Source organism: Pholcus phalangioides, unplaced genomic scaffold, assembly GCF_987345545.1.
Source record: "Pholcus phalangioides strain wild (caught in Gottingen) unplaced genomic scaffold, Ppha-v1.0 ptg000039l_1, whole genome shotgun sequence".
Lineage (NCBI taxonomy): Eukaryota > Metazoa > Arthropoda > Arachnida > Araneae > Pholcidae > Pholcus > Pholcus phalangioides.
This window is the reverse complement of record NW_028301625.1, coordinates 7,876,061-7,895,870: the sequence shown is the minus strand read 5'-3', so window position 1 is coordinate 7,895,870 and position 19,810 is coordinate 7,876,061. Positions and strand designations below refer to the sequence as shown.

General features: G+C 33.7%; 1 protein-coding gene across 5 annotated transcripts in view; it reads left to right on the top strand.

The window, feature by feature from the left end:
• LOC149065528 (tight junction protein ZO-3-like) overlaps positions 1 to 19,810 on the top strand; it is a 238,325-nt gene that overhangs the window by 167,388 nt on the left and 51,127 nt on the right. For all 5 annotated transcript variants that reach the window (XM_089253416.1, XM_089253420.1, XM_089253418.1 and 2 more), the window contains one exon: positions 2,976 to 3,078. In XM_089253416.1, coding sequence (XP_089109542.1) covers positions 2,976 to 3,078 — 103 coding nt within the window. The remainder of the gene's footprint in view (positions 1 to 2,975; positions 3,079 to 19,810) is intronic.

The window sequence follows — 19,810 nt, the reverse complement described above, 5'->3', positions numbered from 1 at the left end:
TGCAAAATTTTGTAGAAAAGAACAACCAATTAAATAAAGCTATAGCAATAAATCTGTGCACCGACAATATAACTCATTTCTGAGAAATCCTAAAAATGAAGGAAAAGCAAGTGTCATTGGAGAATTGTATTATTTATTCTATTATTATTCTGTTGTATTATTGATTGAATGTCGTTTTTTTGTCATTTTTATGTGAATGAATAATTGTGGAGCAAATTATCTGAGTTTCCATTATTTTCTATGGGAAAGTCTGATTTGAATAGTGAGTGATTTGGCTAACGAGCACATTGGTGGAACGAATTAGGCTCATTAACCAAAGTTCCATTATATAAGATACTTCTCAGCACCCCATTGCCTAATCCTGAGACCAAGGCTCTTGTGAGAGAGGGAGGAACGAGAAGGTCCTGCCTTTTCTTAAAATCAGGGCTGTAACTAGACTGGTGGAACCAGGGCACTGCCCCTTCACCCCAAGCTGAATGGGGTCCCACAAAAGTTTACACTTGTTTTGCATAACGATAATTACCCTTTCAAGGGGGGTCCAAGGAAAAGTCTGCCCTAGGGATATGAGAAGGCACATTATGGCCCTGCCAAAATGCGAGAAAGTTACTGATATATATGGAATAACATGGCTAAATCTATTGTTCTATCACTTTGGTCTCCTCCCCAAAATACCAATCGTCCCCCGAAAGTAATTTCTGGTAATGGCCCTGCTTAAAGCACTATAGTGGCATTTTAAAATGCAGTGGCACACTGATTGGAAAGTCCTATATTAATATGTTCAATATAATTTTATCCCTGACATAGCTCATATTACCCTGACTGATCTTACGACATCTGAGGATGTTGTGATACTCCCTTTGGGAATGACTGCTTTACATCAAGATTTCCCCATAATCCTACATTTGTATATTATAAGCTAACACTGTGAATGACTGTGCATCACTCTCCTGAATATGCCTGCCACCCAAGAGAAAAAATTTTGTGGATTAAAAAAAAAGCATATATCATACCAGCTGAACAATCTGAATAATTTTTGTAATGTTATGATGAAATTGCTCTAAAAGTCATATATCCATTATTTAAAATTGTTAATTTAAATGCAGTCAAACCTTGTTATAACAGTTTAATACTTTTCCCATTAAGTGAATTACAGTAATATCTCTGTTTAATACAAGCATTTAAAGCACATACCTGGTTAAAACAAACTAGTTACTAGTTGATAAGGTTTTCGCGGCCATCATTTGATGAAAATTGTTTTTTCGGGTTCAAAGACTGTCGTCCGTTTGAGTTAGTTCTCAACGTTTCCCCAACACTAGTGGTTGGCATCATCAGGAGAATTGATAAACTTAATCAAAGTTAAGTTTTCCAGAGTCTCAGGTTGTATTTACGTACATGGGTGGCTTGACCTACACTATTGTTTTGCGATTGGTCAGTTGATTCTATGGCTGGCAGCGTATTGAAAACAGTTCTTATGTTGGTAGAACCTGATTCGCTGAGAGATGTGGAGTTATCTGATCTCGTGGTATTCAAGTCATACCGGAAGTTAAGTAAACTTAGAAGATCAAAAGCACAACTGCTGTCATCGCTGGCATTCCTGTCATGCTGCCAAGATTTGAATATAATTCCCACTAGAATAAAAGAGCACGAACGATGCTGCAGAATGGGCCAAACAGAAAAGTCAGCAGTGGCAGAACATGTACTTAACAACAACCACAGTGTATAGTTCAGAAAAACACAGGTAATAGCTAATGTTGACCACTTCTTTCCACGAATCTACACAGAGGCTATTGAAATATACAAGCACAAAAACAGCTATTATAGAAGAGAAGAAGCTTTGAAATTGAGCAGTTTCTGGACACCAGCTCTCAGAAGAACAAGAACCTTCCCCGTCAAGATCCAGCAACAGAATAACGACAACAGCCAATCAGATAACTCCACATCTCTTGACAAATCAGGTTCTACCAACATAAGAACTGTTTTCAATACGCTGCCAGCCATAGAATCAACTGACCAATTGCAAAACAATAGCCACGCGTGTACGTAAATACAACCTGATTCTCCAAAGAACTTAACTTTGATTAAGTTTATTGATTCTCCTGATGATGCCAACCACTAGTGTTGGGGAAACGTTGAGAACTAACTCAAACGGACGATGGTCTTTGAACCCGAAAAAACAATTTTCATCAAACTAGTTACTGTCCCTCGAATAAAAGAGGGAGTCCAGATTCTCCTTTCAAAATATCTCTACTGTTGCAATTCTGGAGCTTGCAAGGTATATCAATGAGTGAGTGACACTACCTTGGTCTTTCTTGAAGCTTCACAATACAACAAACGTTCTGTACTTATGGTTTTCATTCCAGACGTGGTCTGTGAAGATGGGATAGGTAGGCTATATATTATAAGCAGAATGCAAAATTGAATTTGCATTAATAAAAGTTTTTATATTTTATGCTGAGGGTATTATATTCAACTAGGTTCAAATAATAAGAACACATACTGTAAGTTGGGGGTCCGTTGAGTTGTCTCGTGTATTTTACTGATCCTTGGGTTCAGAAAGGTTGAGAAACACTACTCTACTACATATTTTTCTAACTATTCCCAGCAGAATTATAGGGTTCTACTAGAACAACTTTTTGGGTTTTGCAGGATCAAAAGCGGTAAAATTTTTTATTTTTGTTACAATAAAAATAGCCTATCTTTATTTGAGAAGCATTTGTGTTTGTTTGGGTTTCATGAAATAGTCATAATGTAACCATCGGAAGTTCCAAGCAAATACATTGGAATCTTCTGCTTAAGTATTTTATCAGTCAACATGGAGTTTGGTGAGCACAAAATATCTTCTGGTTTTTCTGGGTTTTTTTCAACTTACTCTATAAAGGTTTTGACTGTATCATTATTTTTATCAAAAATCATATTATGAGATTTGTGAATGATGAAAAAAATTAGTAAATTTGTTCATTCTACTTTGGCAACAGGTTAACGATATGGATATGAGAGGAGTCACTCGAGAAGATGCTGTTCTCTTCCTTCTTAATGTTCAGGATTTTGTAAATCTTATTGTGCAGCATCACAAAGAGGGTTAGAAAATCATCTTATATTTTACCATTTATAACGGTACTTCGACCTATGAATGTCTTCTCCTCTTGTGAGTAATCTAATTTATGAGGGAAATATTTACTATGAATACACCAATTTTTAAATTGATATTCAGCTAATGAGCAAAAGATGTAACATAAACTCATTCATTATATGGAGAAGCTCTCTCTTTGAATAAATCAAAGCCAACCGCCTCTGCATTTTTGAAAAAGTGAGAAGTCAACTGTTTCTTTGCTCTCAGTATAACCAGGTGTAAAATTTTATCCCTATCATATGCAGTGAAACCTCTACAGGTGGTCACTTCTATTCAGCAGCCAACCTCCCTTTGCGGTCAGTTTTTTTCAGGGGGGGGGGGAAATATATATATATATATGCACACATAGGGTGAATCCGACCTATTCTGCCAAATGAAAGGGGGTGATAGATGAGCCCAAGTGGATCATGAAACACTCCTTCAACCCCGTCCTATCTCAAACCGTTTTTGAGTTATGGTGGATAATCGATTATGGAAAAAAAATGTGTCAAGTCTGAAAAAAACCAGAATTTGTGAAGTTTCTGAAAGACCTAAAGCACACATTTGTAAAGAGCTGAAAAAATAGTATGAGGTGACACCAATTTCATCAAAATATCTGGTCTAAATTGGCAAGCTACAAGCGTTAAAAAATTGGAAAGTTCAGAATCAAATTGTCGCCAAAATTTTTAAGCACCAATTCCACCAGTTTCTGAAAGAGCTTACAATAAACCATATCAGTTTTCTGGTTCAGGAGAAATTTAGTTTTTTGTTTGCAATACATCACTGAAATCAGCATTTCTTGAAGTAGATACTCAACAAAAATTCGAAATTGGCAGTTACAGATTTTGGTGACAATTTGATTTTGCACAAGAAATCCTATAAGGTGACACTACTTCCACCTACAGCATATCCCTATTTAATGGCGAGCTACAAGCGCTGAGAGATCGGTGAAGTGAAAAATGAAATTGTTGCCAAAAAATTACTTCAACAAATGCAGATTTCAGGGATGTATTGCAAACAAATGACTAAATTTCTCCTGAACTAGATGACCAATTTTGTTTATTCTAAGTGCTTTCAAAAGCTGGGGCAATGGACAAGTTTTTGGAAAATTTTATTTGATTGTAGCTAGAAGGGTGTTTGCGGAATTACCAATTAAAACTTTTGTTGACAATTCGATTTTGAACTTCTCCAATCTTTCAGTGCCTGTAACTTGCCATTAAATCAAGATATTTCAATGCAATTGGTGTGAACTTATAGGATTTTTTCTGCACTTTCGAAATATGTGCTTAATTTGCATGTAAGTCTCTTAGAAACTTCACAAATCTGGGTTTTTTTTTCAGACTTCACACATTTTTTTGCCCCCATAATCGATTATCCACCATAACTCGAAAATGGTTTGAGATAAGACAGGTTTGGTAGGTTGTTTCATGATCCACTTGGGCTTGTCTATCACCCCCTTTTGTTTGGCAGAATAGGTTGGATTCACCCTGTATATATCCAAGCAGAAATATAACTTGGCAGAGTAAATAAAATTTTACAGTTCAAGTAACATACCAACATCAGCGCCAAAGGCAGCTAGAACATATAGTGTGGTGATAAATTATATAATAAAGATGGAATAAAATTGAAACAACAAATTTAGTTGTACACTACAAACATCATTCAGCGGAAATAGAAACTCCAAGATGAATTTTTCAAATTGAAAAGTAAATAGATTGACAGAATTGTTGATTCGAAAAAAGCAAAGTTATCTCTTGGTTCTTCTTCAGGAGGATACACCACAGAGAATAGCCAAAATTATGCAAACATTTTTTATAGCACCTTGGCTTGCATAATTTCATGAATTGAAAAATTCATCTTGGAGTTTCTATTTCTGCTGAATGATGCTTGTAGTGTACAACTAAATTTGTTGTCCCAAGATGATGTCACTCTCCACTATCCATATGAAGGTTTTAACAGCTGGCTGATGCGAAGATATATTTAGGAAAGAGAGAAAATTCAACTGCCCCTGCAGGGAATCAAACCAACGTCTTTTCACTTTCCAGGTGAATGCCCTAGACCACTAGACTACAGAGGCAACGAATATCTGAATCTTTCTTTGGAGCTCATGTGCACTGAATGGGACTGTACATGGATGGTTAGCCTAACTCGGGCCAAAGCTCACAATTGCTGACAATGCCACCAGATGGCGACTTATCCGAGGATGATGTCACTCTCCGCTATCCATGCAAAGGTTGTTAACAACTGGCTGATGCAAAGATATATTTAGGAAAGAGAGAAAATTCACAACTGCCACTTGCTGAAAACCTTCATATGGATAGCAGAGAGTGACATCATCCTCGGATAAGTCGCCATCTGGTGGCATTGTCAGCAATTGTGAGCTTTGGCCTGAGTTAGGTCCAACCATACATGTATGGTCCCGTTCAGTGCACATGATCTCCAAGGAAAGATTGAGATATTCATTGCCTCTGTAATCTAGTAGTCTAGGGCATTTACCCAGAAAGGAAAAGAATGTGGGTTCGATTCCCTGCAGCGGCAGTTGAATTTTCTTTCTTTCCTAAATTTATCTTCACATCAGCCAGCTGTTCAAAACCTTCGTATAAATTTGTTGTTTCGATTTTATTCCATCTTTATTATATATATATATACACACAAACACACACACACAAGATGTTTACTTAATTCCCCTTGCCACATTTTAATGGCAAACTGTTGTTTCTTGAGGCATACTTCCAATAAAAAAAATTATTCAAATAACGTGTAGAACTCAGATACATCATTCATGTTGCAAGGCGTTGTATCGTTTTTAAAATAAAAAAATTAACTTTCAATACAAAAAACACTATCATCAAAAACCCAATTAGAAAGTTTGTTCCCTGTCTCTCCTCTGGCCAACAAAAAAATTCCATGTTTCTAATTATTAAAATCAAAAATTGGAGGAAAATTGGAAAAGAAGTGTTGTCCATTAGGTTTTGCTGTTTTTCCCAACTTTCCTCCGATTTTTGAAATCAAATACCTCCTTGAATAATTGTACTTAGAAATGTGGAATTTTTCTGTTGGCCTCAGAAAAGACAGGGCAACAACTTTCTAATTGGTTTTTGAGAACAGGGTGTCCATAGAAAAAGTTAATTTTTATATTTTAATATTTATGCAACCTCTTGCAACATGAATGATGCATCTGAGTTCTATATATACACAATATTTGAATAATTTTTCTAATTGGAAGTATTCCTGTAGGATCAATGGTTCACCAGTAAAATGTGGTAAGGTTAATTAAATAATCATCCTGTATATACAACATAGACATGCTAAAAGTTCTATTCCACTGCCTCCTCTGCAGGCTGTCTTCAGCCATGTTTCACAAAGGGAAATATATACAGTGAAATCTTGATATAATGATAGCGAACCAAGAAAAAATATTACATTATATTAGAAAGCAGCAATTTAACATTAGACTATAGAAATTACTAAACAAGACTTAGAAAAATATTGTTGTAGAGGGATATCACTGTAACTGCATTATAATTTGAATACTTTGCACTATATAAATTCCATAAATTAGCAAATGTTTAAAATTTATATATTTAACTACACCTAAATTAAGCATCTGCTAATTATAGTTATTTAATAAATATAATTTAATAATGAACCAATGAATAAATTAACCATTGTAATTATCTAATTTACACCAGAGTAAAGGCCCATTTTTAATGATTCAATTAACCATCATAGCTCCCCAATGCTTATTAATTAATGATCATAATTCATTAATAATTGACTGATCATCTATCATTAATTGACTGATCATATTATCATGTTTTGATATCAATTCTTTTTTGCTGTTCTTTAAGACGTGTACTAACAGACTACTTGTCTGATACATAGATGGTTTTGGGGGGGTCTTCCTCCAACCAGGAACATGATGAGACGGGTGGGGGGGGGACTCATGATAGTGATTATCTTTTTATTGATTCACACAAGAAACAAATCATATCGTTGTCACGATGCGGTAATCATTTGTTTTCTTCAAAATTTTTAAGAGGAAAAACTATATGTCTGTATTATTATATAAATTAATTAATCATTGATTAATTAATTAATAACATCAGTAATTAATCATTTCAAAAACTCATTTACATTTAGTATTAGTATAGTGGAAAGTATCCAAACTAAAGTGTGGTTTATTCCATCCCTTGTACGAATAACAACTAAAAAAAATGTTTTACTTGTTTGGAATCACTGCAAGCTATTTTTTTTTAAGGTATATTTTTTTATAGAAAAATGACCCAAAAATATTTTGATGATGGCAAAAACTTGGAATTTAAGACAGTAAATAGAAAAAAAAGTAAACTGATGTAATTGATACCCAGACAAATCTATTCCTGAGAGTCAAGGGCTCAGGCTGTTTCTCTGTGGATGTGTTATAAAAACTCGGCTAATAAGTAAAAAATAAAAATAAAACAAAGGGAGGTTGGCTATTCTCGCAACACGGCTGCAAGTTTGGGTGTGAATATATGTCTTTTGCACCTTGTTATTAAACAAGACAACCAAAATAGTATGCAACATTCAAGCTCAGTTTTAGGATTGGGTGATATTGAAAAATTTACATCATGATACATCGTCAACCTACATCACAATATTATATCAATATCCGAAGATATGCCTGCCAATTTGATCATAAGTGGGTACAGAATCCTTGGGGGTTGAATCTCAACCTCCGCCTAAGTGAAAAGTATAATTATTTTACTACAGAATGGGAAGAGGGCGATAGGGGCAATTGCCCCCTCTGTATCCACTCAACGTTGACAAGGGGAGGTTTGCAACAAAGATGAGCCAGTGAATATATGTTGTTTAGATGTCTGGGTCTTGGACAACTGCCCCTCTTTTACATGCGTGAAACAGGGCCTGATCTATGTTTAACAAGTAATTGCTCCCACAAGTTTGGGACTGACGGCTCCATCCCTAGGGTTCAGGACAATTACCATAATGTTTTGTTTTTTCATGCTATAAATTTACTATAGAAGGGCTTGTGAAAAGGTTGGCTTGGAGTGAAGATGGAGGCCACCAAATATCCTATCCTAGGGAGTTCTGCTCTAGGATGTGGGGCCATGCAACAAGTAATATGGAGCTGAGGTATAAAGAAAATAATGAAATCCTAACTTTTTTCATTTAATCCATACCTGATAAATATTAAGTATCAAAAGGTTTATTCTACCAGTGTTTTCCCCATGAAGGAAAATTTCTAACAATTCCATTTTGGAAAATTTTCTAAATGTAGCTGCTTCCCAAAGATTTAACATTGCATGCATAGATAGGGAAAAACAATTGACAAAAATCAAATAACTTTCAGAAAAATAAATTATTATCTTGATAATAAGTGATATCTGTGGTATCCATTCAATCTGAATCTGCTGTGCTTGTTGATGTGTTGTTAATTCTGATATCCAACATTGTTATGCGAAGGCCACAATTCCGATTTAGTGAATTTGCTTGCACAGTTTCTAAAAATCTGATATCAGAAACATCTGAGTTGTCTATGCCAATCTATCAAATATGCGTGCGTGATACAAATACAAATACAACGCCACAACAGGCAGATTGCCCAACGAGGTGGCTGACTTAAGAACATCATGGATCCCCGAGCCATTTTTGGAGGCCCTACCTACTACTGCTACACCACACATGCACCCCCCCCCCCCGCGGAACCGTAACGAATCGGTACATGCGGGAATGTACGTGTAGTGAAACCTGACGTGAAGTTTTTTGTTTCTCTGTAATGCTTGTTATGTGTAGTGCTGCCATCTGCCACCAGTTTTTCTAACTATGAGTGAAATGTTATGATTGAATGATTTATCGTTGTAGGACTGTTGCTCTCTGTGGCGAGACTTTTTAACGGTCAGATCGGCTCGCATTTGCGCCTTGAAGTTGGGAACCACAGGAATATCTTTCCATATCTAGAAATTTGATGTAAGAAATATCGGAGTGCATAAATTGTGCATGTGCATTCGTTAAATTTACATCGCCAACTATGATATTCCTTGTGTACCGTTTAAGTACATTCCCAGTTTTATTTTATTTTGTTTACCAAACAATTGATTCATCAGCAGATAACAATAATGAATGACTTATTTGTTTCCACTTAAAACATTTATTCAAAAAAAAATATTAAGTTTAAATTTTTACACAACACAGCATTTCTAACTTGACTTGTCACAGAATGTTAATTTTTTTGTTTAGAGTTATTAGCACTATAGGGTTTAACAAAATGGTTTGTTCTCACCAGTGCAGTCCGTCAAGACACCTTTCACATTCTTTCCATCACAGGAACCACAACTTCTGGTTATGAATGTTCAGCCCAAGCATCTCCCAGCATTGCTAGTACAGCATGTATCCAGCATTGATGAATCCAGGGATGATGTTGGCAGGACATTGTTGTCAGCGGCAAGCTCTCCAGGAAGATACATGAATAAATTCTGGACAGACAGCGAAGGGGTGATCAGGGGAAGTAGCCGGATGGCTGGAATGGTGCTGAAGCACACTACTGGATCATAGATACATAGTGATGGAAAAAGTGTGACTCGGCGCACAGCTCTCATTACAAAACAGCTTAGGAAAGAACTGCATTAGATTGAAATTAATTGGATGCGATCATTCCCAGCACCCTGCTGATATTTGAAGAGAATATTGCCCATCATTCATCTGATGGCAAATCAGAATGTGGGATCGGCAGCACTGCAAAATTAAAATAATCTTTTGACAGACAACTTCTCATTTGCATATTTATACGGAATAAAATATTATTGCACAACTATGACATATGGAATCTGGCAACACTAAAAACATAAAAATTGAAGACCTGGCCGGGATCTACAACATTAGGCCTATTGTAAATTGAAGAATCTCATGATAATATTGACTGTAAAAGTGGTCCATGGCCCACCATCGGCGTGGAGGTAAATATTACAACAGACCTGCCAACTCTCCGGATGTAGGCGGGAGACTCCGGATTTTTCATCCTACCTCTCGCTCTCTGGATTTTCCAGAAAATTAGATTTCAAGCGAGCTTTCACGTTATCGTGACGTCAATGACTGCCGTCGTCGTTAAGAAAAACACCCATAGAGGACAGCTGTGGTCATTTCCATTGAGCAGCCATAAAAAAGTCTTGGTGACCGCATTTTAGCAACTGACACAGACGTGACTTTGTTTACGTAGCATTTATCGGCAATCATTTATCAGAGGCATGACCTTGGATTTCTGGATTCCAAAAGTTGGCACGTCTGATTACACATTTTATGTGTAATCAGACATTTTATGTGTAATTATATTTGCAAACATTTCTAAATTAAAATTATATTGCACAATTATCACATTTTATCTGAGGTAGATGATGACTCTCTTCGGGGTTCCCACCAGTAATCCGCGGGACCCTACCTATTATACTATTGGTGATTTGCATTACCTCATGCTACACTTGCATCAGATTCCTAGATATAGTGCATGCATATTCGGTAAATTTGCATTGCAGCATCTGCATAGCAATGTTGGATATCAGAATTAATGATACATCGCCATATTCACAATCACAACATTGGGATATTGATGGGAAATCTTACAATGGTGATTTATTATAAATTGCCCATTCATACTGTGTTCACATTAATGGGTCGTTTGGATATGTGTTAACAAGATGCATCTGTAGGTATCACTGATGTAAACCTACATCATATATGTTATGAAATCTAAGTGTTTAAAATGCGACTGATTTTCATCTCTGTAAAGCATAAAATTTTATATCCAATGATCTAGGCTGGGATTTTTTTTTTTTTTTTTTTTTTTGGGCTCCTCTATAGTAAAGTTCAAATTTTCAAAAATTAATGAGATTCATCCTAGAGCACATGAACTGAAGCCCCATCAGCCTTCTCCCCATCCAGGATGGAACTAATGGGGGACAAGTAGGGCAACTGCCCAATGCAGCAAACTTTTTGGGGCAGACAAATTTAAGGAAAGAACAAAAATACTGTTATAAAATCATCAAATTTTGCAGTTGTTGAGGTAGCAAAATCTTGTTTGCCCCCTCACAAAAATCTTCGTTAGGCTTATCCCCACTACGCATGGTCTCTATTTGGCAATAACTTTTGTATGAAACACCAAGTGGTGGTTTTAGAGAGAGAGAGAGGTTTCACTGTATTTATATAAATATTTCAGGAATGTAGTAGAATGAATTTAATAGATCTTCATTTTATATGATAATAGTTTATTTGGGATATACAAGATTTTCACGTTCAAGTGACATTCAGAAATAAATTAATCTTATGAATATATGGGAATCTTTTTGGCTGATAATAGCACAATAAAGAAGATAATAACTAATAGAAGGGAAGTACAAAAAAAACATGAAATCCTGACATGTTCAGAACACACTAGCAGTGTTGTTTTCAAAGGAAAGGTATATTAGACCTCTATCATACTGGCTAAGGATCCCATTTGGGTTGATTTACCTAATATTCTGGTTGCCTGGCAGAAAAGAAATGTTACTAAAACTGCTGCTCCAGACTTACATGAAGGCATTCGGCTTCATTCTGAGTTGTGTGGATGTAAAATTTCTTCTGAGCAAACAGGGAGTTAAGTTTGTTCAACCCAAGTGGGATGTCCAGTCAGCATGATAGTGGTCTGATACATTTTTCTTTTGAAGTAGCGTGTGCAAAATGTATCTGGATTTTGTCTTTCTTCTGTCATTTGCCTCATTGTTTGTTTTGTCTTTATTTTGTCACAAATTAATCTTGGAGGTCGAAGTACCACTGTATTTCCATTATATATATGCATGTGAAAGGTTCCAAAAAGCAAGGACTGCAGTCACCCCTCAATGAAAATACAGGCAATAGTAGTTGGAGTTTCAATGTTTGCAATACATTCTATTTTTTTCCTTCTATGGTCAGAATGGCTACACTAATGGAATATGATTGGATTGTGCATGCAGACGTGTTGTGCTGAGTTCTGTCATCTTTGGTTTTTAATTTTAGATACATAGATTTTCAAGAGCAATTATGCAACATTAAATTTTCTTAATGGTTGTGTAAAACAGCTGCAGAGACTTGAAAAATGTTGACAAAAGTGATCACTAGAGTTATCATACACTGTCATTAGAATTCTCTGTAGCTGTTTTACTTGATAGCTGACAAAATACAATTTTGCAACATTACCTTTGAAAATCATTTAAAATCATAAACCAAAAACAACTAACTTCAGTATAACAAATGTGTAAAGAATTCTGTGTGCTTCAATCAAGTTACATGTGTAAAAACATTTTGACTATGGAAGGGGTGGGATTATAGAATGTATTTCCAATGCCAAAACTTTAACTATATGCTTGTGTTGTCATGGGTGCCCCCAGTCCCTGAACTTTTGGATTATACTTTATGTACTACACACCAAATAAATTCTTGTGTTTATTTCTATTCAAACTTATATGCTGTCTATATTTAATTGTCATTTATATGCAGTGAAACCTTGCTACAACAGTACTCGATAAAATGATAAATCCCTCAAAACAACAATATTTTTTCAAGTCTTGTTTGGAAATACCTATTGCCTAAACTGCTGCTTCTTGATATAACAATAAACCCTGTACAATGATATTTTTTGTGGTCCACAGAATAAGGAATCACATCATCATATTGAGATTTCACTTTATAACATTGTAATTTAACCCTATTTATGATTGGAAAAAGACAGGGTTGTTTTATAATTTGCAGGCAAAAAAAAAATCTTAATCCCTGTTAAGAGGAAAGTTAACATTCCTTTTAGATAGCTTTTGTATAGAATTTGATATTATCAAAGCAATTTAGCCAACCAACAGCACAATTGAAACTTTCAATTACTGCCACTTTCATGGCTGTATGGACTCATTAACATTTTCCCTCTAATCTAAAAAGAGCTTGTTAACAGCATTGCCATATGATTAAAAGTCACCATAAAAGCCTTAAGTACTAAAACGGAACAGTTTGAGTAACGAAAGTTACGCTGGAGAAGTTCATTTGCCGACTAAGGTTTTTGGAATGTTGGGAACTGTTCAAGCTAGATCTCATTTCTGCCTGGGCTCCATTGGAGAAACTGGACAAACCGCGAGACACCCAAGCTCTGTCACAACAAGCAACGTAGGCACTTTGCCCCCCCCCCCCCTGGGGGGGCATCTCCGGCAAAACCAAAATTTATTGATATATCAAAGATTACATATAGTGCAAGGAAATCAAAAATTATGTAAATCAAAACATCAAATTAATCAAGTCAAAGTGCAACGCGCGCCGGGCATGGATAATAAATAATCATAGAAAGCATAGACTCTACTAATTTAGGGCTTGAAATTTAAACAAAATATCTTTGTTTGAAAAAATTAGACATTCTTTCCCAAGTTGAGGTTTTCTGTTTACTTTTCCCTGCCCAGGGTCTCTCCACCAAGTCAAAAGTGTTTGAGATTACTTTGTAGTTGCATCATGAAATACTGATGAAGAATTCAAACACTATAATTAAATTTGATGTATATGTAACATTAATGTGCAATAGAGAGTTCTGTTATGAAGAAAAGCTACTTATTCAAACAGTTGCTCTGTTAGTCTAAATTAAAAATTACTAGTATAAATAAAAGTGTACAGTACATTTCACCACAATAATTTAAGTAATAAGAGATAAAAAAGATAAGAAATTGCTATTATTTTTTCTTAAATTTATACGATTTTCATAACATTTCACATTGAAACTGATGGAACTCCGCTTAAGTCGTCCCTCCGCTTAAGCTGTCATAATTTTTTGATAACTTGATGTGACAACTTATCGAGGTTTTACTGTAGTTGGTTGAAATTACTTAAAAAAGTCTTGGCAGTAACTGCGGTAATTTAGTCACTAAGAAGGACAAAAATCAAATGAAATTGTCATGTATCCTGTATGTGTAGTGGGACGATTAAAAATAAGAAAGGGGGTAAACAATTTGAGTTTTTGGTGTTCCTTCTTTGTTAGAAGTACCTAAGAAAAATGTTTACAAGGAATATGTGCAATGATTTCATCCTTGAAGAAAGAGGAAAGAAAAATTGGCCTTTTTGAGAATTTTTTCAATGTTGTAGTGAAATTTTTCTGATTTTCAACATGCTATAACCAAATATTTTTTGTATCTCTAACATCAGCTCTTTGACAATCATTTGCTAATTACTCATTACAGATAGAATGCCGTTATAAGCCATACTCATTATATCAAACAGTTTACTCTGTAGCATAATATATAAAATCATATAATAAATAAGACTGCTTCAGTTATTGGAGCAATGAACTGATTGAATGTTACAATTTAAAATTTTACATTAAAGGTTTTCTAATTAACTTGATTTATTTGACAAAATCGATTAGATTTTCCTATTATAACATTTTGGCAAAAAATCATTAGTTTTAAAAAATAAGTTGATGCTCGTAAAGGATCTAACAAATTGACAAAAACAAAATGCAAGAAATATTTTTGCTTTCCTTGCCTACATTGCTAGCGCACAAGTTTAAAGCAAAGGATGATAAGACTGCAAAAAAGGTCAAGGGCAAGTTCTTAGTCTTGCTGCAACAATAAATTCATACTCATTAAATTTTTCAAGCAAATGTTTTTGTCTCAGAAAAGTAGAAGTTAATTCAAAGAAAAATTCATGATAATTTTGGTTTCGATTCAAATTCAATGGGAGATTTAGAAGACAAGATCAAGCTATGAAACAATCTATGAAAACAATTTTAAACTAAGAACTGAGAATATATGATTTCTTCATTGGGGAAAACAATCAGAGATGGATGGATCACGATGTAGGAAGTGTAACGGTAAAGTGATAGACGTGAATGAATTTTTCTTGTGTACAGTGTGTAAACAATATATACATCCCATTTGTGCTGGATACAACGAATCTGCATTTAGAAGGATGGCAAAAGACAAAAGAAGCAAATTCACCAGTGAATGATACACAGCAAGACAATTTTGACAGGATAGAAAAAATCATAGGTGATTTCAAACTGGAAGTAAAGGAAACCATCCAACAAGTCACAGAAAAAATCATACATAAACAAGAAGCAATGGAAAATGAAGTGAAGGAGGTTATAAAGTCTATAGAATACAACTCAAAATGCATGGAAGATTTTTTAAAGCAGGTAGAAAACTTGAAAGAAATGGTTCAACAAATGAGCAGAGAAAATCAAGAACTCAAGATGGAAAATAAAAACATGAAAGCAGAAATAGGAAATTTGAAATATCATATGAATGAGTTAAAAAACCAAAATGAGACGAAATAACATTGAGATAAATGGAATACCAGAAAGTCCAAATGAGAATATACAAGAAATAATTCAAGCAGTAAAAACACAACTACAAATAATTGAAAAAACTAAAATTAAATGTGCTCACAGAGTCCCAACAAGAAATGACAATATACCCAAACCAATCATAGTAAGATTCAATAGTGAAACATCAAAAAACATCTGGATACAAAAGGCTAAGCGACAGAATACCCTTACAGCAGATAAAATAAACCCAATCTTTCAAGATGTCCGAATATATGTGAACGAACATCTAACCATTGAAAACAAGAAGTTATTTGACCTGGCTAGACAAACGAAAAATAAACTGGACTTCAAGTTTGCGTGGGCGAAGGAAGGGAAAATATTTCTCTGGAGGGATGAAACTTCAAGAGTAATCAGGATAACAAACCAAGAACATTTGCAAAAGTTAGAATCAAGCCACAGTACAAATGATCACAGAGAACTTTCTGGAGATGCAGGACCAACGACCTCTGGAGGACATTAGCGAAGCAAAAAAATTTATGAGCTGCCGCAGTGAACAAAACTCAACATTGAATATCCAAAGTATAAGAGCAAATTTTGACAGTCTGGTGGTATTTCTTAGAACTTTAAATAAATTAATAGATATCATATGCCTAAGTGAAATATGGATTGAAAGTGAAGAATTATTTAATTACTATATTGACAATCTTGAAGGAATAATAATTACTATTGCTATATAAACAGTAGAACATACAATAGAGCCGGGGGAGTAATAATGTATATAAATAAAAATATCAAATCAATACAAAAGAAAAATGTTAAATTTTTAACTGCTGAAGAATTATGTATATACCTCCCTGATTATGACATTGATTTATTACTCTTATACCGTTCGCATTCTTTTTCCATCTCACAATTTAATGATGAATTAGAACAAAATTTACAGAAATTGAAGCAAAATACTTCAATAGTGGGTGATATTAATATAAATTTACATGGAGATGATAACGAAACTTCTCAATATCTTAACATAATGGCAATAAATGGACTGGTCCCCCTTCACAAAAATATAACAAGAGAAACAAATAATAATAAAACATGTTTAGACCATGTATTCTATAGATCAAAAATAAATTCAATAGAAAAATTCACAGTGTATAAAACTCAGATAACAGATCACTATCCAGTATTAGGATACGTAAACTTTATACAAAAGAAAATAGAAGAAAATGAAAAAAACAAACATATAAAAATAATAAATTATGATAAATTTGAAAAATTCATTGAAAATATAAATTTTGTTAGTGTCCTAGAAGAAAGATGTATACAAAATAAATACAAATGATTCGTGGATATCATACAATCAAACTCTAATTTATGGACGAAACAAGTCAAGATGAAACCCAAAAAAAGTAAAAAAAAACTGGATCACAAAAGAAATAATAAATAAAATAAATCATAAGGAAAAATTATACAAAAAATATAAAAAGAACCCAAATATTGTGTCATACGAGCAAGAGTACAAAGAATACAATAAGGAACTGAAAAAGTATATTAGAAAAATAAAACATAAATATATCAGAGATACTTTCACAAAATGCGAGAATAACAAAAAAATGCAATGGAAATGTATAAATCAGAATATACTTAATAAAAGTGCAAAGCAAAATATACTCCCTATCTGTGATAACCATAATGTTTTAGCGAAGAAATTTAATGAAGACTTTGTTACAAGAAACTTGGAAGAAATAGAATTAAACACAGTCTGTAATTGTGAAGATGACCAAACAATGACTAATTCTAACAATTCCATATACTTCTTTGAAATTAACGATTATGACATTGATAAGATTATGTCAGAATTGAAGACTAATAAAGCAAGTGGATATGACCAAATAACCCCTAAGATGGTGAAAATAATTGCCCATTATCATGTGGATGTAATAAAAAACCTAATTAACTCATCTATAACGGAAGGAGTCTTTTATAGTGATTTAAAGTATGGCATAGTACACCCCATTTATAAATCAGGAGAGACAAATAACTTACTAAACTAAACTTACTAAACCCATATCAATTCTTCCAATATTTTCAAAAGTAATAGAAAAGTGCATAAAAAAACAGCTCGTGGATTTTCTTAATTATCAGCATTATTTAGCTCCTAACCAATATGGGTTTCAGAAAAGTAAGAATACAGAAATGGCCATCTTAGAGCTGTGCAATTATTTAAATACCGGGTTAAACTGCAATAAATTTTCTATAACGATATTTCTGGATTTAAAAAGAGCCTTTGACTATGTAGATTTAGAGATACTCACAGGAAAATTGTCATATTTTCATTCTTAAACAATAATTGGTTAGAAATGAAACAAAATAGAACGTCATCTGGATTAAATAACATATATAAAGTGCCAAAAACAAATAAAACGTTATTTCAAAAGAGTTATAGATACACCGCTCCAAAAATAATGAATCTATACCATACAATCAATCATACAAATAATTACATAAGATCTAATAACAATATATTCACATTTTCTATGAATACCAGTCTAGAATATATATTACAACAATAATACAACCACATGATACAATCCATCTGTATGTAAAATTTCTTTGTAACATAAATACAAAAAAAAAACAAAAAACTTTATATTGAACAATTATAAACCGACCTAAACCATAATAGGCTGTTGCTAAGAAAAATAATCTACGGAGAAACCCTTGTAGACCTACTGGAAGGACAGGCATGTCCCTTGAGGTCAAAAGTGTATGTTGAATGTGTTTCTGTATATGCTTGTATATATGTTTGTATGTTATAATAATAATAATAATAAAAAAGCTTTATTGCTGCCAGCCAGTTTTTGTACTTTAGCAGAATTAGCTTCCTTCATAATGGGTCATGTTTCCAATAGATGTAGTGGCTTCAAGATCAAAACTAGTTTTGAAATCAGTGACAAACTAAAATTGACTGATTTTCTGAAAATGGCAGGGACCCAGAGAAGAAAAAGGATTTGACAAATAGTTTAGCATACTAGATTTTTTCCCCTTAAACAGCCTTAGGGTATCTACCATCATGGAAAAGTCATGAATTTTCAAAAAAACACAAAATTAGTAAAAAGGTCACAAAATAAGAAAAGGTCACATTTTTTATGAATCAGATTTTTAATTTTTCCCCGACAAGTACCCGTACTTGATTTTATCCCTGAAGATTGCGGCCTCTTATCAGGTTTTCCACTGTGAAAGCCTGCTACATCATACATACAGTAGTCATTGGCTGAAAATAGTTTTCTGATTTTAGGCGCGAATTGAAGTTTGTTTCCATTTGAAAAAAAAAGTCACCACAGTGAGCAGCAGAAACAATCAGGATTTCTATTGTAGATTGTGATTGTACTGAATCTCTACAAAATGTTTCTTATGCAATTTTTTCCTAGCAAAAGCTATTTCGGCAAATAATGCATGTTAATATGCCAATGTTGCTAAATAGCAAGTGCATCACTACAGCTATCAAATAATAGGTGCTGAATTAGGTTCATTCTGATTCATCTTTATATACATTTTACTCATAAATTATTTTATTTATATGATATACAACATCTATTATACAATTTTTTCACTTTTGCTTTCCTAAAAAAAATCTCTTAGATTTTTAAAAATCCTAAATTTTGGAAATAAATATCATTTCTATGTCTATTCTTTGTAGTTTGTTGTGGGTAAGTTAAACACATTGCTGAAATTACCTATGATGTAAGTTTTCACTGCAAAACCAATAAATTCAAGGTTGATTAATAAAATTATGATTTTGAGCAAGCTGATGACCACTTTAGAAGGGACGCTAAAGTGAAATTTTTATTCCTCTTTCTGAAAATTATAGACACTCTACAAGCCCTAAAGAAACATATTTAGGTTGTTTGAAAGACTTTTCTTTTCCTTTGCTTCTGCCGTGTTTTCAGAGTTATCCCCTGAAGGTTTGGAAAACATTTTGACACTGTTTGGAAGGGTATCAGCCTGTTAATACAAAACATGTATAGCATCAGTCCTTCCAGTTCTAGTATGATTATCTTTGGTTGTTGTGTTGTGCTAGATGGCTATGTCAAGTTTGCCATTCCCAATGTCGAAGAAAAAAAGCCCTTTCCCTGAAAGATAATTTGGAAATTTTAAAAGAAAGATTCAATAAGAATTCTGAAAGTGAAACTTATAAAAGAATTAAATATCCCAGTGTCAACTTTTGTATTGGACAGAAATAAAATGAAAGAGCAGTTGCTTGCTGATCATCTTTTAAAAAGATTTGATATTATGCCTTTATTATCTCTTAAAATCAATATAATCAGGATACTCAAGATTCAAGTAAAAAATTGGGATTTAAAAAAAAATTTAATAACAATATTTTTCAATTTAATGTTTTC